This window comes from Rhinatrema bivittatum, chromosome 5 (assembly GCF_901001135.1).
Source record: "Rhinatrema bivittatum chromosome 5, aRhiBiv1.1, whole genome shotgun sequence".
Classification (NCBI taxonomy): domain Eukaryota; kingdom Metazoa; phylum Chordata; class Amphibia; order Gymnophiona; family Rhinatrematidae; genus Rhinatrema; species Rhinatrema bivittatum.
Window position 1 is genome coordinate 362405668 of NC_042619.1, and position 23335 is coordinate 362429002.

The 23335-nt window shown below is 43.2% G+C and overlaps 1 protein-coding gene across 7 annotated transcripts in view; it reads left to right on the forward strand.

The window, feature by feature from the left end:
- Nucleotides 1-22986, forward strand: part of DZIP1 (DAZ interacting zinc finger protein 1) — a 600492-nt gene extending 577506 nt beyond the window's left edge. For all 7 annotated transcript variants that reach the window (XM_029604725.1, XM_029604724.1, XM_029604720.1 and 4 more), the window contains one exon: nucleotides 22830-22986. In XM_029604725.1, the coding sequence (XP_029460585.1) occupies nucleotides 22830-22915 (86 nt within the window). In that variant the 3' untranslated portion in view covers nucleotides 22916-22986. The remainder of the gene's footprint in view (nucleotides 1-22829) is intronic.
- Nucleotides 22987-23335: the final 349 nt, after the last annotated feature.

The following is a 23335-nucleotide window of genomic DNA, read 5'->3' on the forward strand; positions in this document are numbered from 1 at the left end:
TTAATAGTTCTTTTCCTGTTAACTCGATGGGGAACCCTGTTGGAAGGAATCAAAGATGGAACTGCAACTTCACAGGTCCTTGGATGAGTAGGAAGAGAGGCAGAAAACCACTTCCTCCCAGATCTTTACAATAATTTCTGGTTCCTAAAAATGGAAATATCACTGGAGTTACCCCTTGCAAGGGGTCACCACCACTTCAGGGGCAGGTGTTCCCTATCCCTGGCCATTCCAAACATAGGGTTCCCCATTCCCTGAATCCAGGAAAGGCCCAGCTGTCCAGCAAGGCTCCTACCAAGTGCAAGTCCAAAAAACCAAAATTCTCCCAGGACTACCACTCAGCACCTTATAAGAAGAGTACAGCAGTGGCGTCCTTGACCAGTCCCAAAGGAGCCCAGGTAGGCCACAAATAAAACTAAGGCAAAATCTCCAACCTTCCTCCTGAACTGCAACTTAGACTGCCCCCAGAACCCTTGGCAGAGCTCTGCTATAAAACCTCTGAGTGGGATATATATATTACAGCACCCTCAATAGGAGGAGCTGCACATGAATGGGTCCTCCCCTAATTATTTGTCTCACTAACTGCACTACCATAACATGTCCCAGAGCTTATTGGTAACCTGAAAAGATGCATGGGTTACACCAGCATAAGGTCGTCTCCCTCTTTTTAAGACCTCAAAATAAGGAGGAAGTACCGTATTTATTTTAACTCCACTTTATATGAATACAGTCTGAATACATTTAAATGAATACAGTATCAAAAGGTTCCATCAGAAATTCCCTGTTCTTATGCTGTAATTCTTATGTATCTAAAGACAAAGTATATGGCCCAATATTCAAAAATATCCAGTTATCTAAGTTATCTGAATATTACTTATCTGGATAACTTAGATGGGATATTCAGCAGCATGGCTATGCTGCTGAATATAACCAGATAAACTAGCTATCTGGATAAGTTATGTCCAGACGACTTTAGACGTGCTGTTGAGCAGAACTAACTTATTGAGTTAACTTAACCAGATAAGACTGAATATAGGCACTTATCTGGTCAAATTAAACAGATAAGTAGCGCTGCCCCAATTTGCCCATTCCCTGCTCATTGACTATCCGTTATCTAGTTAGCCAGATAATTGACTTATCTGGCTAAATAGCGCCCACTGAACATAGTCGAATATTCAGTGACTGCCACTTAGCTGGTTAAATCCTACATATTTGCCTAAGTAGCATTTCAATAGTAGGCCTTACTTGTAGATATCCAAATGTCTTACTTGATGTCTTACTTGTAGATATCCCAAAAAATGTTTTTGGGGAATAGGAAAACTATTTCTGTAAACCACTCACCTCCCTTTCCCAGTAAATTGGAATTGGTTTAAATGTTTTTTGCCTTCCACTTGAAAAAAAGATAAGTATTCCTGGGAAAAAGCCCCTGTTCCTTTAATAGGCCAAAAATGTGATATTTTATAACTCAAATGCAATTTGGCACATAACCATTTCCATGCATTTATGATAGGAATCAATAATAAACTGGTAAGGACAAGGAAGAAACATGGAGAATATACCTCAGATCCAAAGGGTACAACATTGCCTGTTCCATGTCCAGTGATGTGTAAAAAAAACTAGTAACCAATAACCAAGTTCTCGTGTGGCGAAGTAAGCAAGCCATATTATAGAATTTTAAATTTGGGAATCCCATGGTTCCCATGACCTTAGTAGTGTTGCGAGAGCTATGTAAGGTTTCTTGCATCACCAAAGAAATTGGCAAATGAGATATTTTACTTTTGCCAGCTCTTCCTTTTTCAAACATATGGGTAGCATCTGAAGCAAATACAGCCACTTAGGGAGGATCATCATCCGAAAGATGTTCAGTCTTCCAGCAAGCGATATAGGAAAATCCAGTTTTGAATAATAATTTTAGTTTGAGTAAGAAGATTCTGAAAATTCGACACATGCAATTGAGAGAGATCTCTATACAAATGAATGTCTACATACATAGCAGATCTTAATGGGGAAGATTTTTCCCTTTGCTCATTCTCAGAAATAAGTGGTGGTGTATTCCCTTGTCTGCCTGGCTAATAATTAATTGCCATGTTATGAATGAGGAAGCAAGCTATCAGTTATGTAAGAGCCTGCCATTGAATTTTGGAGAGCCATTTGCTTGAGATGTCTTATATATATCAACTCGATCATTCAAAAAAAATCTTAAAACCTGGCTATTTCACAAAGCCTTTGCAGCGATAACATGACGTCAATCCCGAACCGGATAACTTCCTCAAACACCCATTATCAATATCACAGTTAATTCTCTCTATCTCCTACCCCTCTTCCCCCCCCCCCCCCCCAATTTATACCAACTGTGGGCTTCCTGCAACATCCACCACATTGACTTGTGCCCTCTGCCAATCTACCATAGCTATTACGCTGCAACAAACCTGAGAATTCCCCCAACCTACACCGAACTGTAACATACTATACATACCCTGCCTTGCTTAACCATCAAGTAATCATACGAATTAGCTTGTAATATATGTTTCACCTCGACCATTTGCTTTACTTTCGATCTTTCTTCCTCAAGCGGTTATAAACGTTCACTGTCTCAAAGAAAAGGAAGTATCTAATCATCAGCCAATGATACATATCTACTTGTAAAACAGATAAGAATTTTACCATGACCATTTGTTTAACTTGTATCTTTAAACTGTTATAAATGTTTGATGTATTTGACAAAAGGGATTACCTGGCTCCCCGCCATACTCAACTGTTTGTCAACCGTTGTGACAAGTGACACTTAGTTTAACTTGTATCTTTTAATCTGTTATAAACGTTCCATGTATTTGACATAAGGAAACGCCTGGTTTCCTGCTCCTCTCAGTTATCTGTAAACCATTGTGATATGTAAAATCGAACATCGGTATATAAAAACAAATAAATAAATAAATATATTAAGGATGATTTAAATACACAGAGGTGTTTTTACATGATAAATTTGTGCGGTCATGATGGGAACGATAAGTGCAGTTAAACACAATTCTCTGTCATTGTTTACATTTAAAAGTTAAGTTCATTTTATTTTTGGAGGCATCAACTTAACACTTCATTATTTAGCAGCAATGTTTTCTACCTCCTCTTGAAAAAGTCAGTAACTGGCAAGACAGTGATCGTCTTTCGGGGACTAAACATTGACAGTGACAATCATAACTGTGACTTTGAAGTGGGGTTAAAAGGTTGATAGTGAATTTATAATTATGGGGACTGAAGTGGATGATACATTGAAGTTTACCATTTTACACCCAGAAGCAGGAACTGCTTGATGGCTGCAGATGTTGAGCATTTTTTTTTTGTTAAATGCATTTACTTATACATTGCATATAGATATTTTAATTGATCATTGCTCAGTTTAATATTGTCGATGGATAAAATACCATACATATTTTTTTTACAAAAATATAGTGGCGGATTTTAAAAGGGTTACGCGCGTAAACCTTTTAAACCCGCTCCTGCGCGCGCCGAGCCTATTTTGCATAGGCCCGGCAATGCGTGCAAGCCCCGGGACGCGCGTATGTCCTGGGACTTGAAAAAAGGGGCGAGGAGTGGGCGGGCCGGGGGTGGGACCGAGGCATCCGGCACAGTGGCCGGGGGATCGTGCACCGGCACTCGGCCAGCATGCGCAACCTACACCTGCCCAGAGGCAGGCGTAGTAAATAAGAAAACAAAGGTGGGGGGAGGATTTAGGTAGGGCTGGGGGGAGGGTTAGATAGGGGAAGGGAGGGGAAGGTGCGGGGGGGGGCAGAAGGAAAGTTCCCTCCGAGGCTGCTCCAATTTCGGAGCGGCCTCGGAGGGAACGGGGAAAGCCATCAGGGCTCCCCTAGGGCTCGGCGTGCACAAATGTGCACCCCCGTGCGCGCGCTGACCCCAAACTTTCTAACATGCGCGTGGCTGTGCGCGCATGTTATAAAATCGGGCATAGATTTGTGCGCGCCGGGTTGCGTGCACAATTCTACGCCCGAGCGTATCTATTAAAATCCAGCCCAAAGTCTATTGAATTTTTACTGCTTTAGAAAATATATTTTGCATATTTTTTGTTTTTGCACTGAGTGGTTTATTTCTGGCTCAAGATGATTAAACTGTAAAGTAACCCTAGTTAATGGAACAACATTTTAGCATGATTAAGCCTTTTATACTTATTTTATTATTTTTCTTATTAATTTTCCATATCCTTTGTTTTGTGTTATAATGGGCTCGTCCCCCAGAAACTTGTACAAACTCTTTTTAAACCCAGTTTTACTATTAACATTGATCACTTCCTCCAGGAAGTAAATTTCACATCTAAATTGGAATACTTCCTTAAATGTATTTTAGTTCTTCCTTAAATTATTTTTCTGCTATCAGTTAGTTTTGTTATGCTTCAGGCCACTGTGCGGCCTCCCCTCTGCCAGAGGACTCTGGTGAGCCCGGCTCTGAACTGCACATTTCAGCACGTCCCTGGTTCCTTGCTATAGTCTGACCTACAACCTCCTTGCCACCAGGGGACCAACTCACTGCCCTGGCTGGCCCAGCTCCTCTTGCTTGCCTGCACCACGCCCAGACCCCAGTCTTCTTTAATACTTTCTAGCCTCTGCCTCAATGCTTCAGCATCGAGTTCTACTCAGCTCCTTCCTGTAGCCACTTCTGCCTTGCGGCCTTTCCTGGTTTCTATGCGTAGCCTCCGGGCCTTCTGATTTCTCCTTTGCTGTGGCCTTTGGGCCTTCTGTCTATAGCTTTGCCTTTGTTTGCTTTGAGGCCTCTGGGCCCTCTGTTCCCAATCTATTTTGTGGCCTTCTGCATTTGTCTCTGTCCTGTGACCTCCTGGCCTTCAACTCTGTTCAGGTCGAGCCCTGAAGCTTTACTAAACCTGACACTAGGCCTCTCTCTCTGCTTCCTGAACTCTGGCCTAACCCTGAGGCTCCCTAGGTCTCTCCTAGTCTCTAGGCCTTTTCCCTGTCTTGCCCCTCAGGGCCTTTCTGCTCTGTAGCCTTTGGGTTTTCCTGTTCCATGTTCTGTGTTGTCCTGTCCAGTCCTGTCCTGTCTTAGCCTTTCCATGCCTGGTCTTTGTCCCAGTGTTCCTTTTTTCCATTCTTACCTCCATGCAGCTCCGGTCTGTTCCTGAGTTCCAGTTCACTCTTGGTCTGCACACAGCTCCAGCCCAGTCTGCATGCCGTCCCTGAGCTCCAGCACAGCCTGTACATCATCCCTTGTTCCAGCCTCACCAGATTGCCCAAACCTAACTTTAGTCTGTCCTGGGCCACCCTGGAGGTGGTGTCCACCACCCTTCCCCAGCTCCAAACCCACAACAAATTTCTTGGAGTGCCTCTAGTCCTAGTATGATTTGAAAGGATAAATAACTGATACAGAGGTATTACAATTATATATTTATTTCCAAATTATTTCTTACATTCTATTTGGGGTTTTTTTTACCACTGCTGCACATTGAGCTGAGGATTTCAATGTATTGTTCATAACAACTCAAAGATCCTTTATCCTGAATGGTTACACCTAATATGAAATTCAGCACTATGTACATCTGGTGAACATGGTAAATGATGACAGATAAAGACCCAAATGGTCCATGCAGTCTGCCCATGCCTTTTGTTAAGGGTAGTAATTGCCACTTCATGCAGATTACCCCTGGGATTTCTGTTAAGAATAGTAACTACCATTCTATGTAGGTTATCCATATTCAGAAATATTACATCTAAAGTTAACACAGGTTACCCCATTACTTCACTTCTGTCCTCTATCCTGTAGGGATATCCTTTATCCCATGCCTTTTGAAGTCCATTACTGTTCTTGTCTTCACTGCCATGCATTGAAAACCCAGTCCTTTTTCTTTCCCTTCTTTTCCCCATCCCAAGTGCCAATACACACATACATACATCCACCCCAGCCTCTTTCATCCCTGCAGCCCCTCCTTTTTCAAATACTGCCATCCCACAGCCCCTCTTATACACCCCCCCCCCCCACCCCGATTCTTCCAGACAAGGATAAGGCCAATCATCAACCACCTCCTACTTGCCCGATCAGGAGGAGGGTGTTTAAAATGCACTGCCAGCCAGCTACTGTACACGAGATTAGGGGTTCAGGAACCTGTCTGCTCCTGTGTACTTTGTGGCCCCCTCCCCCACACATATCAGGGCTGGAAGTGCTACTGACAGTTCTCCCTATTACTTCCTATCTCCTCACGCAATCCTAAGAGTTCAGGAAAGACATGTTTTATTCAAAGAATTAGACTTTTATTTGTTAGACTTTGCAGGCTTAGTATATAGAAAAAGATAAACATATCTTTAACATCCTTGCTACTGAGCACCAGTTTATACTAAAGAAAGATCTGCACCATTAGTGGCTTTAAGCATGCTATATACTTTAGCCTGCTTAATGTATTAATACCACCTCCCTAATCCAGTTCAGCAACCCATCTCCAGCAATGATTCCACAGAGACTAGCTAATTGTGCAGCAAGAGCCAGATTTTGCAACCTTATCTTGACCACAGAATCACGGGAGAACAGGGGCCCTAATTAAACCATTCCAAGAAAGTTATTGGAGAACATAAGAAAATGCCATACTGGGTCAGACCAATGGTCCATCAAGCTCAGCATCCTGTTTCCAATAGTGGCCAATCCAGGCCATAAGAACCTGGCAAGTACCCAAAAACTAAGTCTATTCCATGTTACCATTGCTAATGACAGTGGCTATTCTCTAAGTGAACTTAATAGCAGGTAATGGACTTCTCCTCCAAGAACTTATCCAATCCTTTTTTAAACACAGCTATACTAACTGCACTAACCACATCCTCTGGCAACAAATTCCAGAGTTTAATTGTGCGTTGAGTAAAAAAGAACTTTCTCCGATTAGTTTTAAATGTGCCCCATGCTAACTTCATGGAGTGTCCCCTAGTCCTTCTACTATCCGAAAGAGTAAACAACCGATTCACATCTACCCGTTCTAGACCTCTCATGATTTTAAACACCTCTATCATATCCCCCCTCAGTCGTCTCTTCTCCAAGCTGAAAAGTCCTAACCTCTTTAGTCTTTCCTCATAGGGGAGTTGTTCCATTCCCCTTATCATTTTGGTAGCCCTTCTCTGTACCTTCTCCATCGCAATTATATCTTTTTTGAGATGCGGCGACCAGAATTGTGCACAGTATTCAAGGTGCGGTCTCAACATGGAGCGATACAGAGGCATTATGACATTTTCTGTTTTATTCACCATTCCCTTTCTAATAATTCCCAACATTCTGTTTGCTTTTTTGACTGCCGCAGCACACTGAACCTACGATTTCAATGTGTTATCCACTATGATGCCTAGATCTCTTTCTTGGGTTGTAGCACCTAATATGGAACCCAACATTGTGTAATTATAGCATGGGTTATTTTTCCCTATATGCATCACCTTGCACTTATCCACATTAAATTTCATCTGCCATTTGGATGCCCAATTTTCCAGTCTCACAAGTCTTCCTGCAATTTATCACAATCTGCTTGTGATTTAACTACTCTGAACAATTTTGTGTCATCTGCAAATTTGATTATCTCACTCGTCGTATTTCTTTCCAGATCATTTATAAATATATTGAAAAGTAAGGGTCCCAATACAGATCCCTGAGGCACTCCACTGTCCACTCCCTTCCACTGAGAAAATTGTCCATTTAATCCTACTCTCTGTTTCCTGTCTTTTAGCTAGTTTGCAATCCATGAAAGGACATCGCCACCTATCCCATGACTTTTTACTTTTCCTAGAAGCCTCTCATGAGGAACTTTGTCAAATGCCTTCTGAAAATCCAATTATACTATATCTACCGGTTCACCTTTATCCACATGTTTATTAACTCCTTCAAAAAAGTGAAGCAAATTTGTGAGGCAAGACCTGCCCTGGGTAAAGCCATGCTGACTTTGTTCCATTAAACCATGTCTTTCTATATGTTCTGTGATTTTGATGTTTAGAACACTTTCCACTATTTTTTTGAAGCCTGGTGCGACACTCACAGCACCAATCCATATGCCGCTAAAATCCCTATCGTTTTGGATTTCCTGCAAGATGGACTTCAGAAGGGTCTGTCCCTCAATTCAATCAAGGTTCAGGTGGCAGCGCTATCCTGCTATGGTCCCCGGAGTGACGGCAATAGCATTGCCACACACCCAGACGTTTCACGTTTCCTGAAAGGAGTCAAACACATTCGCCCGCCACTGAAGTGGCCAGTTCCCCTGTGGAACCTCAACCTAGTTTTGGAATTTGTAGCGGGACCCGCCTTCAGACCCCTTCGAGGCCTGTCCCTCCATTTGTTAACCTTGAAGATGGTATTCCTGCTGGCTGTATGCTCAGCACGTCGCATCTCAGAGCTACAAGCGCTGTCCTGCCGTGATCCATTTCTCAGAATCACTCCAGAGGCTATCCATCTTCGCACGGTTCCTTCCTTCTTACCCAAAGTAGTCTCACACTTCCACCTCAACCAAACCATATCCTTGCCTACCATGGACGGTTTGAAGAAGTCGGAAGAAGGTTGAATACTGCGCCATCTCGACATTGGCAGGCTGCTGTCCAGATACCTGGAAATGTCAGAAGCAGTACGAAAGACGGACCACCTGTTTGTCCTTCACAGCGGGAAGAAACAAGGGAAAGCGGCCTCACGGGCAACCATCGCCCGCTGGATCAAAGAAGTTATCAAGGCAGCCTACGTAGAGGCAGGAAAACTACCACCTCTATGGGTCAAGGCTCACTCTACCAGAGCGCAAGCGGCCTCCTGGGCAGAAACTAGGATGCTGTCGCCTGCAGAGATATGTAAAGGGGCGACGTGGTCCTCCCTCCATACCTTCTCCAGATTCTACCGTCTGGACGTCCAGGCCAGGGAGGACACAGCGTTTGCGAGGGCAATCCTAAACGGACCTCGGGCAGCCTCCCGCCCAGTCCGGGAGTAGCTTTTGTACATCCCACTTGTTTTGAGTCCATCTGCTACACGCTAGGAAATGTAGAGATTACTTACCTGATAATCTCCTTTTCCTTAGTGTATGCAGATGGACTCAGCATCCCGCCCGGCTGCCAGTAGCCATGGGGCTTCACCGACTCACGGTAAGCCATGTTTCCTTATATAGAGCTTCCACCCTGCCGGGTGTCGACGCCTTCCAGTTGAGAACACTGGCGGTCTCCAGCTACTATCAATCGGTCAGGGTAATCCTGTTCATTTAATTGATCGGTCAGTTACACATATATCCATAAAGCTTTTGCAAGGAAGATTACTGAATTGCTGCTCTTCCTGCGGGGGTATATGTACTCGTGCTGACGTCAGATCCGTCTCCAACTGCTAGCACGAGCACACTATACCCACTTGTTTTGAGTCCATCTGCATACACTAAGGAAAACGAGATTATCAGGTAAGTAATCTCTACATTAATGTATCTATTCCATATTATTATTAACTCGGAATCTACTTCTAGTGTGTTTATATCCCCTGTATTAACCCCGCCCATAACCCCTCCCCCCCTTGCTCGCCAAACTCATCTAATCCCGTCCGACAATTCAATGTTATGAGGAAAATGATGGAAGTTAAAGTTGAGGCTGAGGTTAGAAGGTATTTCGTCAGTTTGGGTATGTAATTCCTGAATAGACTGTCATCTATACAAGCCGTGTCCCACCAAGGCATTAAATAGTGTTCTTTCCCCTCACATATGGTTCCCATATTTTTTTAAATTTGAGTGTTTGATCGTTCAGCAAAGCCGTGAGGTGGCTCAAATGATACGCCTTATCCAACCTAGCAAGCACATATCCTATCACAGGAGTCTCAGGTTTTTTCCACCAGTACGCAATTTCCCACCTCGTCGCAAGAACCACTTGCATTACTAGTGATCTTTGCCATATCGTGCCCACCTCTGGGGCAATATGCAATAGACACATGTTGTAATCCAATGTTACTGGGATATTTAGAGTACCTCGAATATAATCCATGACTGCCAGCCATGTTCGTTCCACTTTAGAACAGTCCCACCACATATGGAAAAAGGTCCCGACTGAGCCACACATCCTCCAGCATGTTGCATTGGGCCATAAGGACATTCTATGCAGACATTCTGGAGTTAGGTACCAGCGGTACAGTAATTTTTATCCATTTTCTTTTAAATTCGCAGATACCGAACTGCTGCCTATACGCAAATGGCAGTTCTCCCATTCTTTTTCAGACATATTTCCAGCGATATCTAATTCCCATTTCAGCTGGTATGTGGGCTTAGCTCCCTTCTCCATATTTAACAACACATATAGCCTGGAGATGGGTCTCCTAAAAATATCAGCATTCTCGCAATATTTAACAAACATGGGCTTCCCCTGAGCTAACGCCACAGCTATTCTGTGCTTAGAGAAAAAATGGGATAACTGTGAATATGTATAATAATCCGACATGGTAAGAGAGTATCGCTCCTGTAACTCCGGGAAGGGTATGATTTTATGATGCTTCCATAAATGACCCAATGTAGTAATCCCCTTGCCTTGCCATCACCCAATAAACGCTCTATCCATTCCTGGGGGGAACAACGGGTTATACAGAAAAGATGTGTGGTGATATGCTATGTTATCTCCTATAAGTTTCCCTTTCCATTTTAACCAAATTTGCATCACCACCGCTGTGAATGTTGTCGCTCTAGCCCCCTTCACCTTATGTGTCGCCCAAACTCTAGATGTTAACGGTGGTTCTCCTGCCAATACCCTCACTATCATTATCCAAGGTTTAGGAGTACCTTTACAATACTAGCTGACCACCACTGCTAATAAATTAGCAATGTAGTACCACAATAAGTTGGGGAAGTTAAGGCCCCCCCCCTCCCCCCGTTCAATTTATCTTTATATAAAACTGTTCTGGCCACCCTGGTTCGTTTCCATTTCCAGACAAAGCGAAACAGTTTTCTTTGCGAAATCTTTAATGCTCTTTCGGGGACGCTTACTGGGAGTGTCTGGAAAAGATAGCAAAATTTAGGTAAAACGGACATTTTTACAGCTGCTATTCGTCCCATCCAGGATAAATTTGTTCTGTCCCAACAGTCAAGATCTTGTTGGATTGTCTTGATGAGAGGGTCATAGTTTAATTCGAACATCTGTGTTAAATTAGTACTTATCTTAACTCCCAAAAATTTCACCCACTGTTTAGCCTTCTTAAATGGTAACTGTGCTGCTAATGCCCCATACATGGACTCTTCCATCGAAATGTTCAGCAATTCTGACTTGTCCTCATTCATTTTAAACCCTGACACCTTCCCAAATATTCGAATCTCCTGCACTAGTTCTTTTAAGGATGTCTCGGGTTGGGTAACAGTGAATAGGAGGTCATCTGCAAAGAGAGAGAGTTTGTAAACAGACTCACTCACCTCAATCCCATGAATGGCCTTATGTTGTTGAACCGTTGCAGCTAAAGGCTCTATCGATAGTGCAAACAGTAGCGGTGATAGGGGACACCCTTGCCGGGTCCCTCTTTTGACATCAAATGGAGGGGAATATGCTCCGTTGATTTTTATGTGAGCTTGAGGGTTATCATAAGTTTAGCCACCCAGTTCGTGAAGTTAATGCCCAATCCCATTTTTGTGAGAACTTGGAATAGGTATGACCAGTGAACCCTATCAAAGGCTTTTTCTGCATCTACCGACAAGAGTATTGTAGGAATGTTATTCTGCTGCACATACTCCATTAGCTCGACGACTCTGTGAACATTGTTGGACGCTAATCTCCCTGGTATAAACCCTGATTGATCAGGTGCCACTAAGACCAGAGCTACCCGACCCAACCTTCTGGCTAGAATTTTGGCTAGTATCTTCAAATCTAACTTAATGAGCAATATCGGCCGGTAAGAGCTGCATATGGTGTGATCTCTCCCCGGTTTTGCCAGAATGGTGATCCCCACTGTGTTGGCCTGTTGGGATATCTTTCCAGTTTTACTCAAGTCATTAAACATATTTGTTAGAGGGGTTGCTAGTAATGTCCCAAAGACTTTATAAAATTTAACCGTATACCCTTCCAATCCCAGGGACTTCCCTGTCTTTAACTCTTTTATGACCTGGAGTGTTTCTGTTATCTTCTCCTCTTCATCTAAAAGCTCTCATGCTTCTACATCCAGCACTGGGAGGGGGATATCATCGAGATAGTGGGATATCTCTTGATTAGTTATTGTCGCATCAGAGTCGTACAGCTCCTGGTAATATTTATTGAACCTCTCTCCAATCTCCACTTGGGAGTAAATATATTGCCCATCAATATTTCGTATTTTAGTGATTTGCGTCTTGGCCTCTCTTTCTTTTAATTTTCTTGCTAGTTGCCTGCTCGCCTTGTTACCATACTCAAAATGTTGTTGTTTGAGTAAATCTAGTTGGTGTGCCACCCTTCCCAGCTCTAAGTCATGTAGTTCTCTACATGCCTCTTTTAGTTGTTGGGTGAAATGGGCCTCCATGTGCTGTTTATGTCGAAGTTCTAACATGGCAATGTATTCCAGGAACTGTAACCTCTTTCTTGCATTCTCTCGTTTAGTATACGCTGCTCTTTAGATAAATAGCCCTCTTAACACCACTTTCAGACTCTCTCATAATATGCCCGAAGAAACCTCTCCGGTGTCATTAGTATCAAGGAAGTTCTGGATCGCCTTATTCACCTCATCTACAAACTCCTTATCTTCTAATAATCGGTCATTCAGATGCCAGAATCTGGTCCCGTGATCCCCTCCCTTCTGACACAGATTTATCCATACCGGGGAATGGTCAGACCAGGTTATGTTACCAATTTCTGTTTCTATGATATGGCTCACTAGTGCCTTATCAATTAAGAAGTAATCGAGTCGTGATTAGGAATGATGTGGATGAGAAAAATAGGTGTAATTACGTGATGTGGGATTCAACAGCCTCCATATATCAGTGAGTCCTCTGTCCTCTATTAGATGTTTCAACGCTCGTCTCCCTTTTTTCCCCCCTCTGGTTCCCGAGCCAGTATTATGTAAGTATGGACTCCGGCTGATATTAAAATCCCCTCCAATGATTAGGTGTCCTTCTGACCATTCCCCTATAATTTTAGATACCTTTTGGATAAAATCTGCTTGCTCACTCGTGGAGGCATACAAGTTAACCAACGTATACAGTGTATTATGTATGTTCACCTTCAACAAGATATATCGCCCTTCTACATGCCTAAGAACTGTGCCCACTTCAGCGGTGATGTGATTAGAGAGCAGTATACCCACCCCATAATATTTCCCACCTTTGATGGCGGCTGCATGATAATAGTGAGAATACTCCTTTGATGAGAGTAGTTTCTCAAACCGTTTGGTCAGGTGTGTCTCCTGGCACAACACAATGTCTGCTCTCTGTGTTTTCATATCATGGAAGAAAGTTTTCCTTTTCATTGGAGTATTCACCCCTTTAGTGTTTATGGAAACTATTTTTAAGCTATCCATCCATAAAGATAATAAAGTGTTTGCCAGTTCTCATACCATTCCCTCCTACCTCAGCTTTGTTATTTCCTATGTAGACACCATGCCATGGCCTCCCATTTTTACCCCTCTCCTCAACTTGTCGATCTGGTTTCCTTTCCAAATAGTGCTTATTTATTTATTTATTATTTATTTCCTGGTTTTTCTAGACCGATGTTGGTATGAACCTTCACACCGGTTTACAATGTTTCTTTACAATAAATTCAACATAAAATACAGTAATTCATAAAAACAAGGAAAACAATCATAAAATCCTAAATCTAACTTAAAGTTACCCTTGTCCCCCCCTCATTAAATCCTAAATGTAACTTAAAGTTACCCTGGTCCCCCCCCTTGTCTCCCCCTAAATCTAACTTAAAGTTACCCTTGCCCCCCCCCCCTTTTGCCCCCTCCCATCCCACTTCCCACCTGACCCACTATCACACCTGTGGGTCTCTCCCATGGAGAGTGATGCCATCACCAAGCAAGTCCCCCCAGCTTCCCCACTCCCCCCTTTTCCTCCTATATTCATTAATGAACAGTCTTATTTCCCCTGTTCCGAATAACAATGATATAAACATAACATGTAACAGAAACTGACAACATAGCTCACGTTTCACCCTTAAACCCTCAGTGTAGGCCTGAAGTCCAAATGTTCTTACTAATACCTCAGAAGTATCTCTTCGCCTCATCCTAGGCCTTTAGATGTAGTTTAGTCCCCTGAATGTCTGCGCAGTCTTTTCCCGCCTTTGGGCACTCTTTGCCATTTCGGATGTTCGCGGTGAAGTGCAGTCCCTGGCATCTTTTTAGCTGCGATCTGACTTTCCTCAGTCATGAAGCCTGCTGCTCTTAATATATCCTCAGCTTCTGCCACTTTTTGGACCAGTGAAGTAATGCCATTAATAGTAAAACTGAGCCCAAAAGGATAGAGCCAGCGATAGCGAAAATTTTGGCTCCAAAGCGCTTGCACCACCGCTTTGAATTCACACCTTTTTTGTACAGTTGTTAGTGGCAAATCTTGAAATAGTTCAATCTTATGTCCTTTCCATGTCACAGTTCCTTGCTTCCGGGCAGCACGCATCACCTTTTCTTTAACAGAGAAATTATGAAAGCAGGCAATTATATCTCTTGCCTGATTGCTCCTCGGTGCTCCCAGAGATCTGTGCGCTCTGTCCAAATTAATGGTGGTTGTACCTTCCTGGTTATTACCGACTTCCAGCAGCTGTAAACAGATTTTCTGAACCACCTGGGAGCTGTCTGCATATTCTGCATCTTCAGGGATGCCACAGAAACGGAGGTTTACATGTGCTTTCCATGTCCTCCATATGTCGGGATAATTCTTCCTGAGTGTCCTTTAATTTTTACTGTTCCTCACTTAGGTACTGCGCAGTTGTTTGTTGATCCTCCAGGCCTTCCTCCACGGTGTCCACGCGGTGTGTCAGCTCAGTGACTTCCGCTTTTAGTCCGGCCATCAATTCTTCCATTTCTTAGCGATATTGCGCCATATCATCGCGCAGAGCCCCAAACCAAGCCTGAAACTCCGACCAGGAGGATGTTTCGCCTTCTCCCCACACTGTCTGCCCAAAATTTACCTCCTCCTCCGATCCCGGCTGCGAACCAGGCCGGCCGCCATTTTGTCTCTCTGCTACGATTCCAGCTCCGCCGTGGCGAAGGAAAAGCGTTTTAAGTCTGTTTTTTTTTTAACAGATGTCATGCTTGCTTAGGGGCAGCCTCTGCGCCGGATTTTGCAATTGACGGAGGATTTTCACCACCGATGTTGTCAGATTTTAGGAGCGGGGGGATGCAGCCCGGGACTCAGGCGTCCGTCCTGCGCAGTGACATCATCCGCTCTCTCTTAAGCCATCTTTTGCAGTAAAAATTGATCCTTCTTTTGATTTTGCATCTTTTTCTGACAATGGCAGAGAAAACAACCAACAACATCAAGAAGTACCCAGAATGCAGTCAGAAGATGTCTATCACTAACTATCATGTTATACGTATCTGGAAAAAGATCATGTATCCCTTTGCAGCCTCTATTCCAGAATGTTACTAAGAGCAATCAAGTTGTGACAGATGAGATTGCAGATGCTGAGAGCGCATTGAAGAAGACTCATTATAGTGTCATTGTCCTATTGACTCAGCTTCGGGAGCCAGGGGATAATGGAGGCTGCTTTTCCACCCCTGAAGTAGCTGCAGATGGAGGGAAGCTCTACATCCCATATGGTATACTCACCATGCCTATCTCCAGATTTCCAGTTTAGAACTTTTGGGAGACTTCGAGAAACCCTGAAGAAAGTTAGTCCTCCTGCAGAGTTCCATTGCATTTTTGGATTAGCAGTCTTTGAGGGGGAGCTGAGAAGTTAGTAATGCAGGCAGTTACCCAACACCTGAAGTCTGTTGGACAGAAAACATTGATGTCTTCAACTTCACTCAGAGCATGCATAACCTACTACTTCTCACTCCCTTCTGCTGCTGAGTTCCCTAGGCCAATCATATAGTTCAAACATTGAGGCTTGATGTTGGTGCTAGGCATACCATGCGATAATCAAATAGTCTCTGAGAGGGAAGCTGCTCCAGATATTAATTGACAGTTGTCAGTCGACGCCAATAGGCAGTAGACTCTAAGATCTGTACATCCTCAGGAGGCACTTCCTCTCTACATAAAAAGTAGCTCTGAGTGCTTAGGGGGGAGTCAGAAAAGATTTGTTCTGAAGAGGAATTCTCCTAAACTCCTATTCTCCACAGACAAGGATTTTTTACAGACTGTGGCAAATTCTATCCCTATTTAGTTGCAGTCTGAGGAAGAGACAAGGGCACCATTATTTGACCTTCTCAAATACTCAGATGCCTCAAAAAGGTTGGTGGTAGTCTGCATACCCACTCCACACCAGGGGGTATAGCAAAGGATGTGGCAAACTCCAGGTTTTGTTATCCTGGGAAATAAGGTGGAAACCAGCTGGTTAAAAGACAGGAAACAGAGAGTAGGATTAAATGGTCAATTTTCTCAGTGGAAAAGGGTAAACAGTGGAGTGCCTCAGGGATCTGTACTTGGACCGGTGCTTTTCAATATATATATAAATGATCTGGAAAGGAATATGACGAGTGAGGTTATCAAATTTGCAGATGATACAAAATTATTCAGAGTAGTTAAATCACAAGCAGACTGTGATACATTGCAGGAGGACCTTGCAAGATTGGGCATCCAAATGGCAGATGAAATTTAATGTGGACAAGTGCAAGGTGTTGCATATAGGGAAAAATAACCGTTGCTGTAGTTACACGATGTTAGGTTCCATATTAGGAGCTACCACCTAGGAAAAAGATCTAGGCATCATAGTGGATAATACTTTAAAATCGTCAGCTCAGTGTGCTGCAGCAGTTAAAAAGCAAATAGAATGTTAGGAATTATTAGGAAGGGAATGGTTAATAGAACGGAAAATGTCATAATGCCTCTATATCGCTCCATGGTGAGACCACACCTTGAATACTGTGTACAATTCTGGTCGCCGCATCTCAAAAAAGATATAGTTGCGATGGAGAAGGTACAGAGAAGGGCAACCAAAATGATAAAGGGGATGGAACAGCTTCCCTATGAGGAAAGGCTGAAGAGGTTAGGGCTGTTCAGCTTGGAGAAGAGACGGCTGAGGGGGGATATGATAGAGGTCTTTAAGATCATGAGAGGTCTTGAATGAGTAGATGTAACTCGGTTATTTTCACTTTCGAATAATAGAAGGACTAGGGGGCATTCCATGAAGTTAGCAAGTAGCAAATTTAAGACTAATCGGAGAAAATTCTTTTCACTCAACCCACAATAAAGCTCTGGAATTTGTTGCCAGAGGATGTGGTTAGTGCAGTTAGTGTAGCTGGGTTCAAAAAAGGTTTGGATAAGTTCTTGGAGGAGAAGTCCATTAATGGCTATTAATCAATTTTACTTAGGGAATAGCCACTGCTATTAATTGCATCAGTAGCATGGGATCTTCTTAGTGTTTGGGTAATTGCCAGGTTCTTGTGGCCTGCTTTTGGCCTCTGTTGGAAACAGGATACTGGGCTTGATGGACCCTTGGTCTGACCCAGCATGGCAATTTCTTATGTTCTTATCTTAGACAGCTGATCAAATCTGAGCTGAAATGCTCTAAGAAGCAAGCCTTGATTCTCACAGGACATGAATGCCAGCATTTGGATTATTTTGATAGGAAACATTACCAGAATTCTATGATCTGTCCTGCATAGTATCCTACCAGACCTACAAGGTCTAGTATTTCCACAGTATTCTGGAAAGGGTGCATGAATTCATTGACTACCTCCCTCAAAAGGATCAAATGAATTCCATTCATTGCTGGTTTACAATGAGAAGAGTGAAAAGTATCTTATTTTATGATGCTTTTGAGACAACACTGAATGCCTCTGCAATGGTAATAGCTGAGTGCAGACTCTCATTGTTGCGGGCATCTAACCTTCATGAAGACATGCAGGAAAAGCTTGCTAATGTAACTTTTACTGGAGGGAGTCGCTTCAGAGATAAAATCAAGGATGTTGTGGAAGTTCTAAAAGATTACCATTCAACAATTCAGGTTTTCTCCAGTACCTCCTCTGAATCATCCTTCACACCCAGGAAGTACCAGAACTGGTAAAATAGGAAGTAGTTTTCCACTTGATAATGAACTTCCAGACTTCAACCCATCCCAGACCTCAATAGGTCTAGGACAATGTGTTCTCTTCTCCTGCTTCTTTTTTCCTTATTTTCCGCTTAGAATTTACTAACTTCCTTCCTGGGGAATTTCCACAAAAAATTTTTTTTGGAATAACAGATAAATATATGGTTCCATTGTATAGAATTTATAAAATTAATGCTATTATCTGTATTTAATATAATTATCTGTATTCAGTATAATTATGGAATTGTATGGGAAAATGCATAAATTAAAAAAATGAATCTTCTGATTCATTCCTGAGGAACTCCCAGTTAGAGGAATGCTAAGGTTTCCGCAAACGGTTCAGCAGTAGTAACCTCCAACATCTATCGGAAATAGTGTCAAATCATGCACTAATGTGAATATTAATCCTTTGTGCACCATTAATTGCTAATTTCAAAGATTTCTGCCCTCTTGTTGGCCAAAGTAGTCCAACCTGTCGCAGCACAGGAGTGAAGGAGGGGATTCCACTCCAGTTATTTCTTGGCCTCAAAGAAGATGGGGGCATATCTTTTCATCTTGAAGAAAAATTTCATGAAAAAAAAGTTTGATGCTTACCTTCAGTACCTTATTACACTTTGCTTTGCTTTATTTTACTTTAAAACATATAGGCTATAATTCCAAAAGCTTACCGTAGCATTACATAACATGAAAGAAATAATTTCCAATAATCATAAACCATTACAAAAAAAATTTCCATTCATATGCACAGGTATATGAATAAATAATAAATGTAAGGTCTTATGAAATCCAGAAAAAAAAATCAACCCACAAAATAAGATAAATTTGGCCAGTTCCATAGACAAGCAGCATGCAGTGAGCTTAGAAATTCATTACTCCAAAAACTGACTGAAAAGCCAAGGGCTTGACTTACAAAGGCTTTTCTCCCATTCTATGTCTATGAGAAAATGCTTAGTAAATGAGGCCCCAAGTTTTTACTTGTCATCTGAAAGGCAAATATTTTAATTCAGGGTGGGATTCTTTTGGAATATTGTTCTAAAGAGATGATCCAATCAAGAGAAAGCCTGTTTTCATGTATGCTTCAGACATCAATCTGATTGAGCAGGCATGTATGCCTAATAGACTGATCATAATGTCCAAATTAGGACATATCGGTCTAGATGTTTGGCTAAGTTTCGTGGATCTAATTCTCTCAGCAATTGGAATATGAATGTTAAAATCTTGAACAATGAGGGTTGCCTAATGAGGAGCCAATGCAACTTCCTGATAATTGGAGTAGCCCTTATTTCTCCTATCCTCTGATAGCATCTTGGCTGTATAGTTTTGTATAAATTAATGCTTGTTCAGAACTTATGAGAGAGACCAACATAAAGGGAGCTGTAATAATCAAGATGAGAGATGACTAATGCTGGCATAATCACCCTTAAATCTGAAGAAGCAACATATGGTCTCATTTGCCACCCAATGCATTGCTTAATAAGAGCCTTCTCTTTTAAGAGGTCTTAGTCCAGATTAAGAAAGGAGTCCAAGATTATTCTTAAATTGAAGACTTCGTCTTTCACCTATAATGTTTCACCTTTTAACTTTAGCAAGTTTAAAGGTGAAACATTTTATTCTTTTGGAGGAGTTAGAGTTTTTTTCATCCATCTTACAATATCCACAATGTCTCAGTGACTATCACAGGGTTACTTCCCAAGATAATCAAGATCTGGATATTAGTGTGAATGTAATAAAATAATCCAGTTTGCTTAATGACCTTCCCTAAAGGCGCCAAATACATGTTAAACAAAATAGGCAACAATTTAGACCCCTGAATGTGATTGGCCAAATTGTGGAAGAACACCCATCAACAGCTACTCTTAAATGTCCAAGGACAAAGAAACTAAACCAGTTTAACACTTGCTTCCTAAAACCAAGCTCTCTCTGTTTATAAGACACGAATTGACAATGTCAAAAGTTGGTAGTAAATCAAGCAACAGCAACGGAGCCAATTCATTCCTACCCAAAATCCAAAGTAAATCATCAACTAGGGCAAGTAGCACCCTTTTTTTTTTTTTCCAAATCCTCTGCAGAAACCTAATTGCTGAGGATTAAACCTATTGGCAACCTGTAAGACATCAGTTGCATTCCTCTCATATTTTCAGTAATTTTGTTTAGATTTGAAATGGCTCTATAATTTAAGGGGTCCATTGGATTTAACAAATTAAAAAAAAACAAAATAGGCCTAATTAAGACCAATTTCAGATTTGAAGGAAAAAAGGCTGATATTGGAGAAGTATTTTCTAAATGTTAGCCATGTAAGATTCCCCCCCCCCCCCCTTATTTTTTTTTTTTAACAGCCAAGCTGGCACACTTTATAGTTTATAGATGTTATGAACCTGCCTGCAGCTGCCCGCAAGCAGGCTCCTCACCTTCTGCCTGTTTCCCGACGTGGCCGGACGCCACCGAAGTCGGGCCTTCTTTGCGGCTGGAGCTGCAGACTTGCCTTCCCCTGTGGCCCGGAGGCCGCCCATTGGGTCTCCTCTTCACCGCGGCTGGTGCCGCGGACTTTCAGCGCCATCTTCGCGACACAGAGCTGCTGCCAACATCCTGAACATCATCGCGGCCAGAGGCCGCAAGCCCCTGCCTGGATTGACGGCTGGAGCCGCTTCCATCTTCGGGGCCTGTCTCCAGCCCAGCCCTGCATCTGCGTCATCGACGTCTGTGCAGAACTGCTGTCCACAGTCCTGCACAGCCCGCAAGCAGGACTTCCTACTTCCTACTTCCTCTAGGCGCGCGGCCGCGCCTCTCTTCTGAACTTAAAGGGCTCATGGCCGGATATGCCCTGGGCCCCACCTAGTGACTATTTCCTGTTCTAGCCCTATAAAAGGGCTGTTCCTACATTTCCTTGTTGTCTTGCATCGGAGTGTCTTCAGTCCTGGAGGCTCCTGCCTGCCAGAGCTCCGTCAGGTCTTCTGTCTTCTTCGTGGAGCTCCTAGTCTCATTTGTCGTCTCGTTATGCCATGTCTTCATTGCCTGAGGTCCCCGCCCAGGTGTCCTGGTGTCTCATCTCCTGATGTCTCACTTCCTGGTGTTCTAGCCCTCCTTGGTGTTCATTCTTGCTCTGGAGCCTTCTGTTCTGCCGGCCGTGGATCTCCAGGTGACGGGTTTGTCATGGGAGATGCCGGCAGTAGACTGGTGTCCTGTGCTCCTGAGCCGTCTTGTCCTACCAGCCTTTGTGGTGCTTCGGATGACATCTGGCTCCGTCGTCGAAGTTCTGCCTCGGCTGGATTCTTCCCTGCGCTTGTCCCGCTCTCCGCGTGGTCCGTGACCAGCCTCCTCAGGCTGTGTAGGGCGCGACCAGCCCATTGGGTCCGCCCGTGAAGGTGGGCTGAGTAGGGCGCCCTGAGAGACAGTGCCAGTGTCTAACTGCCCAGCTTCTCGTCTCGTCTGGACTTCGTCAAGTTCCTTGTTTCATCTCTGATGCCGTTGCATCAGCCTTGGTGTCATGTGGGAGACTGGATGGGCCGTTTGGTCTTCTTCTGCCGTCATTTCTATGTTTCTATGTCTTCAACAGCCTTGGTGTCATGTCTTCAACAGCCCTGGTGTCATGTCTTCAACAGCCTTGGTGTCATGTCTTCGCTTCAACCCTCGTCTGTGATGCCGTCGCATCAACCTTGGTGTCATGTCTTTGTGTCAAGGCCTCCGTCTGCCCTCATCCTCAGGCCGGTCTGCTGCTCCATGCCGATCCAAGCGGCAGGTCCGAAAGGGCTCAGAACGGTCGGAGGACCGTTCATCTACCAACATCATCTTGTTGTTGGCGCTGGGAGCTTGCAGGCCCGGCAGAGGGTAAGACTGTGTTTCTGCCATCCTGAGACACGTCGCCAACCCTCGGTTCGGTCCTGGATCCGTCTGGGGTCGGGCTGAGGCCCAAGGGCACACTAAACACCCCGCACTGTAACAATAGAATGTCAGCTTCATAGCAATAAGTAATTTTTGTAAATTAGTTGACCTTAGTGAGAATTCTTACTATAACAACTGATTTCCAATGTTATCATCACCCTATGACCCAGTATCTTACTGATTCTATTTTAATAATATCGGTAATCTTTTGCTTTATATCATGTAGCATATTAAGGGCCGGATTTTAAAAGCCCTACACGCGCTGGGCCTATTTTAAAAAGGCCCGGCAATGCGTGCAAAGCCCTGGGACGCGTGTAAGTCCTGGGGCTTGCAAAAAGGGGCAGGTCGGGGGTGGGGCGGTCCGGGGGTGGGGCTAGAGGCCTCCAACACAGCAGCCATTTGCCGCTGTATCGGAGGATCGCCTGCCGGCAAAAGGTTAGATAAAAATTTTGGGGGGTTAGAGTAGGGCTGGGGGGGGAAAGGTTAGGGGAAGGGGTGGGAAGATTAAGTTAGGGGGAGGGAACAGGGGAAGGCCACGGGTGTCGATGCGCGCAAGTTGCACTAGGGTGCACCCCCTTGAGCGTGCTGATCCCCAGTTTTATAACTTGCGCGCACAAGTTATAAAATTGGGTGTATATGTGTGCGCGCCGGGTAGCGCGCGCACATGTACGCAGACGCGCAGGTCTTAAAATTTACCCCTAAGTGTTTTCTTAGTGAAGCATTCTTAACAAAGGAAATTGGCTATGCAAGTAAGCAACTTCATTTTTCAGTTGTTAAATGCATGTTAATATTGTTTTTTGATAACTTTTATCTTTGTTTTGTTTTGTTTTTTTACAGAGGTTCGTGAAGCTGATACTCCAAGCACACTGAAAAGCAGCTTAGTCACTGTGACTGACCTAAGTAGTGACTGTTTGGATATTTAAAATTGGGGTATCATTCACACCTGATTGCCCCTGCCTTAAGATTGTGAAATAAAATTTAATCCTTTCCAAGATTTAGACTCTTGGTCATTACTTAAATACAAAAGACATATTTAGACAACAAAGGTGCCGTTAAACCTTGACTCACATGCAGGACATTTTATGTTTTATATTGTTTTGAAAATGTCTGTCCCTTAAAACCTTAAATCATTACTTATGAGGACTACATTGCTTAAAACAACAATGAGCATAGAGGCAAATTTTTTTACAATGATACTAATTGTTTGGTCAAACTATTTCAGTGTAGGTATATGATTTGTTTCATGTTTCTCTTAAGCTGTATTTAAAAAATTGGGATGTTTTGAATAAATATATTTCCTTATACAAAATTAAAACCTCTATAATGTTTATTTCTATTTTCTG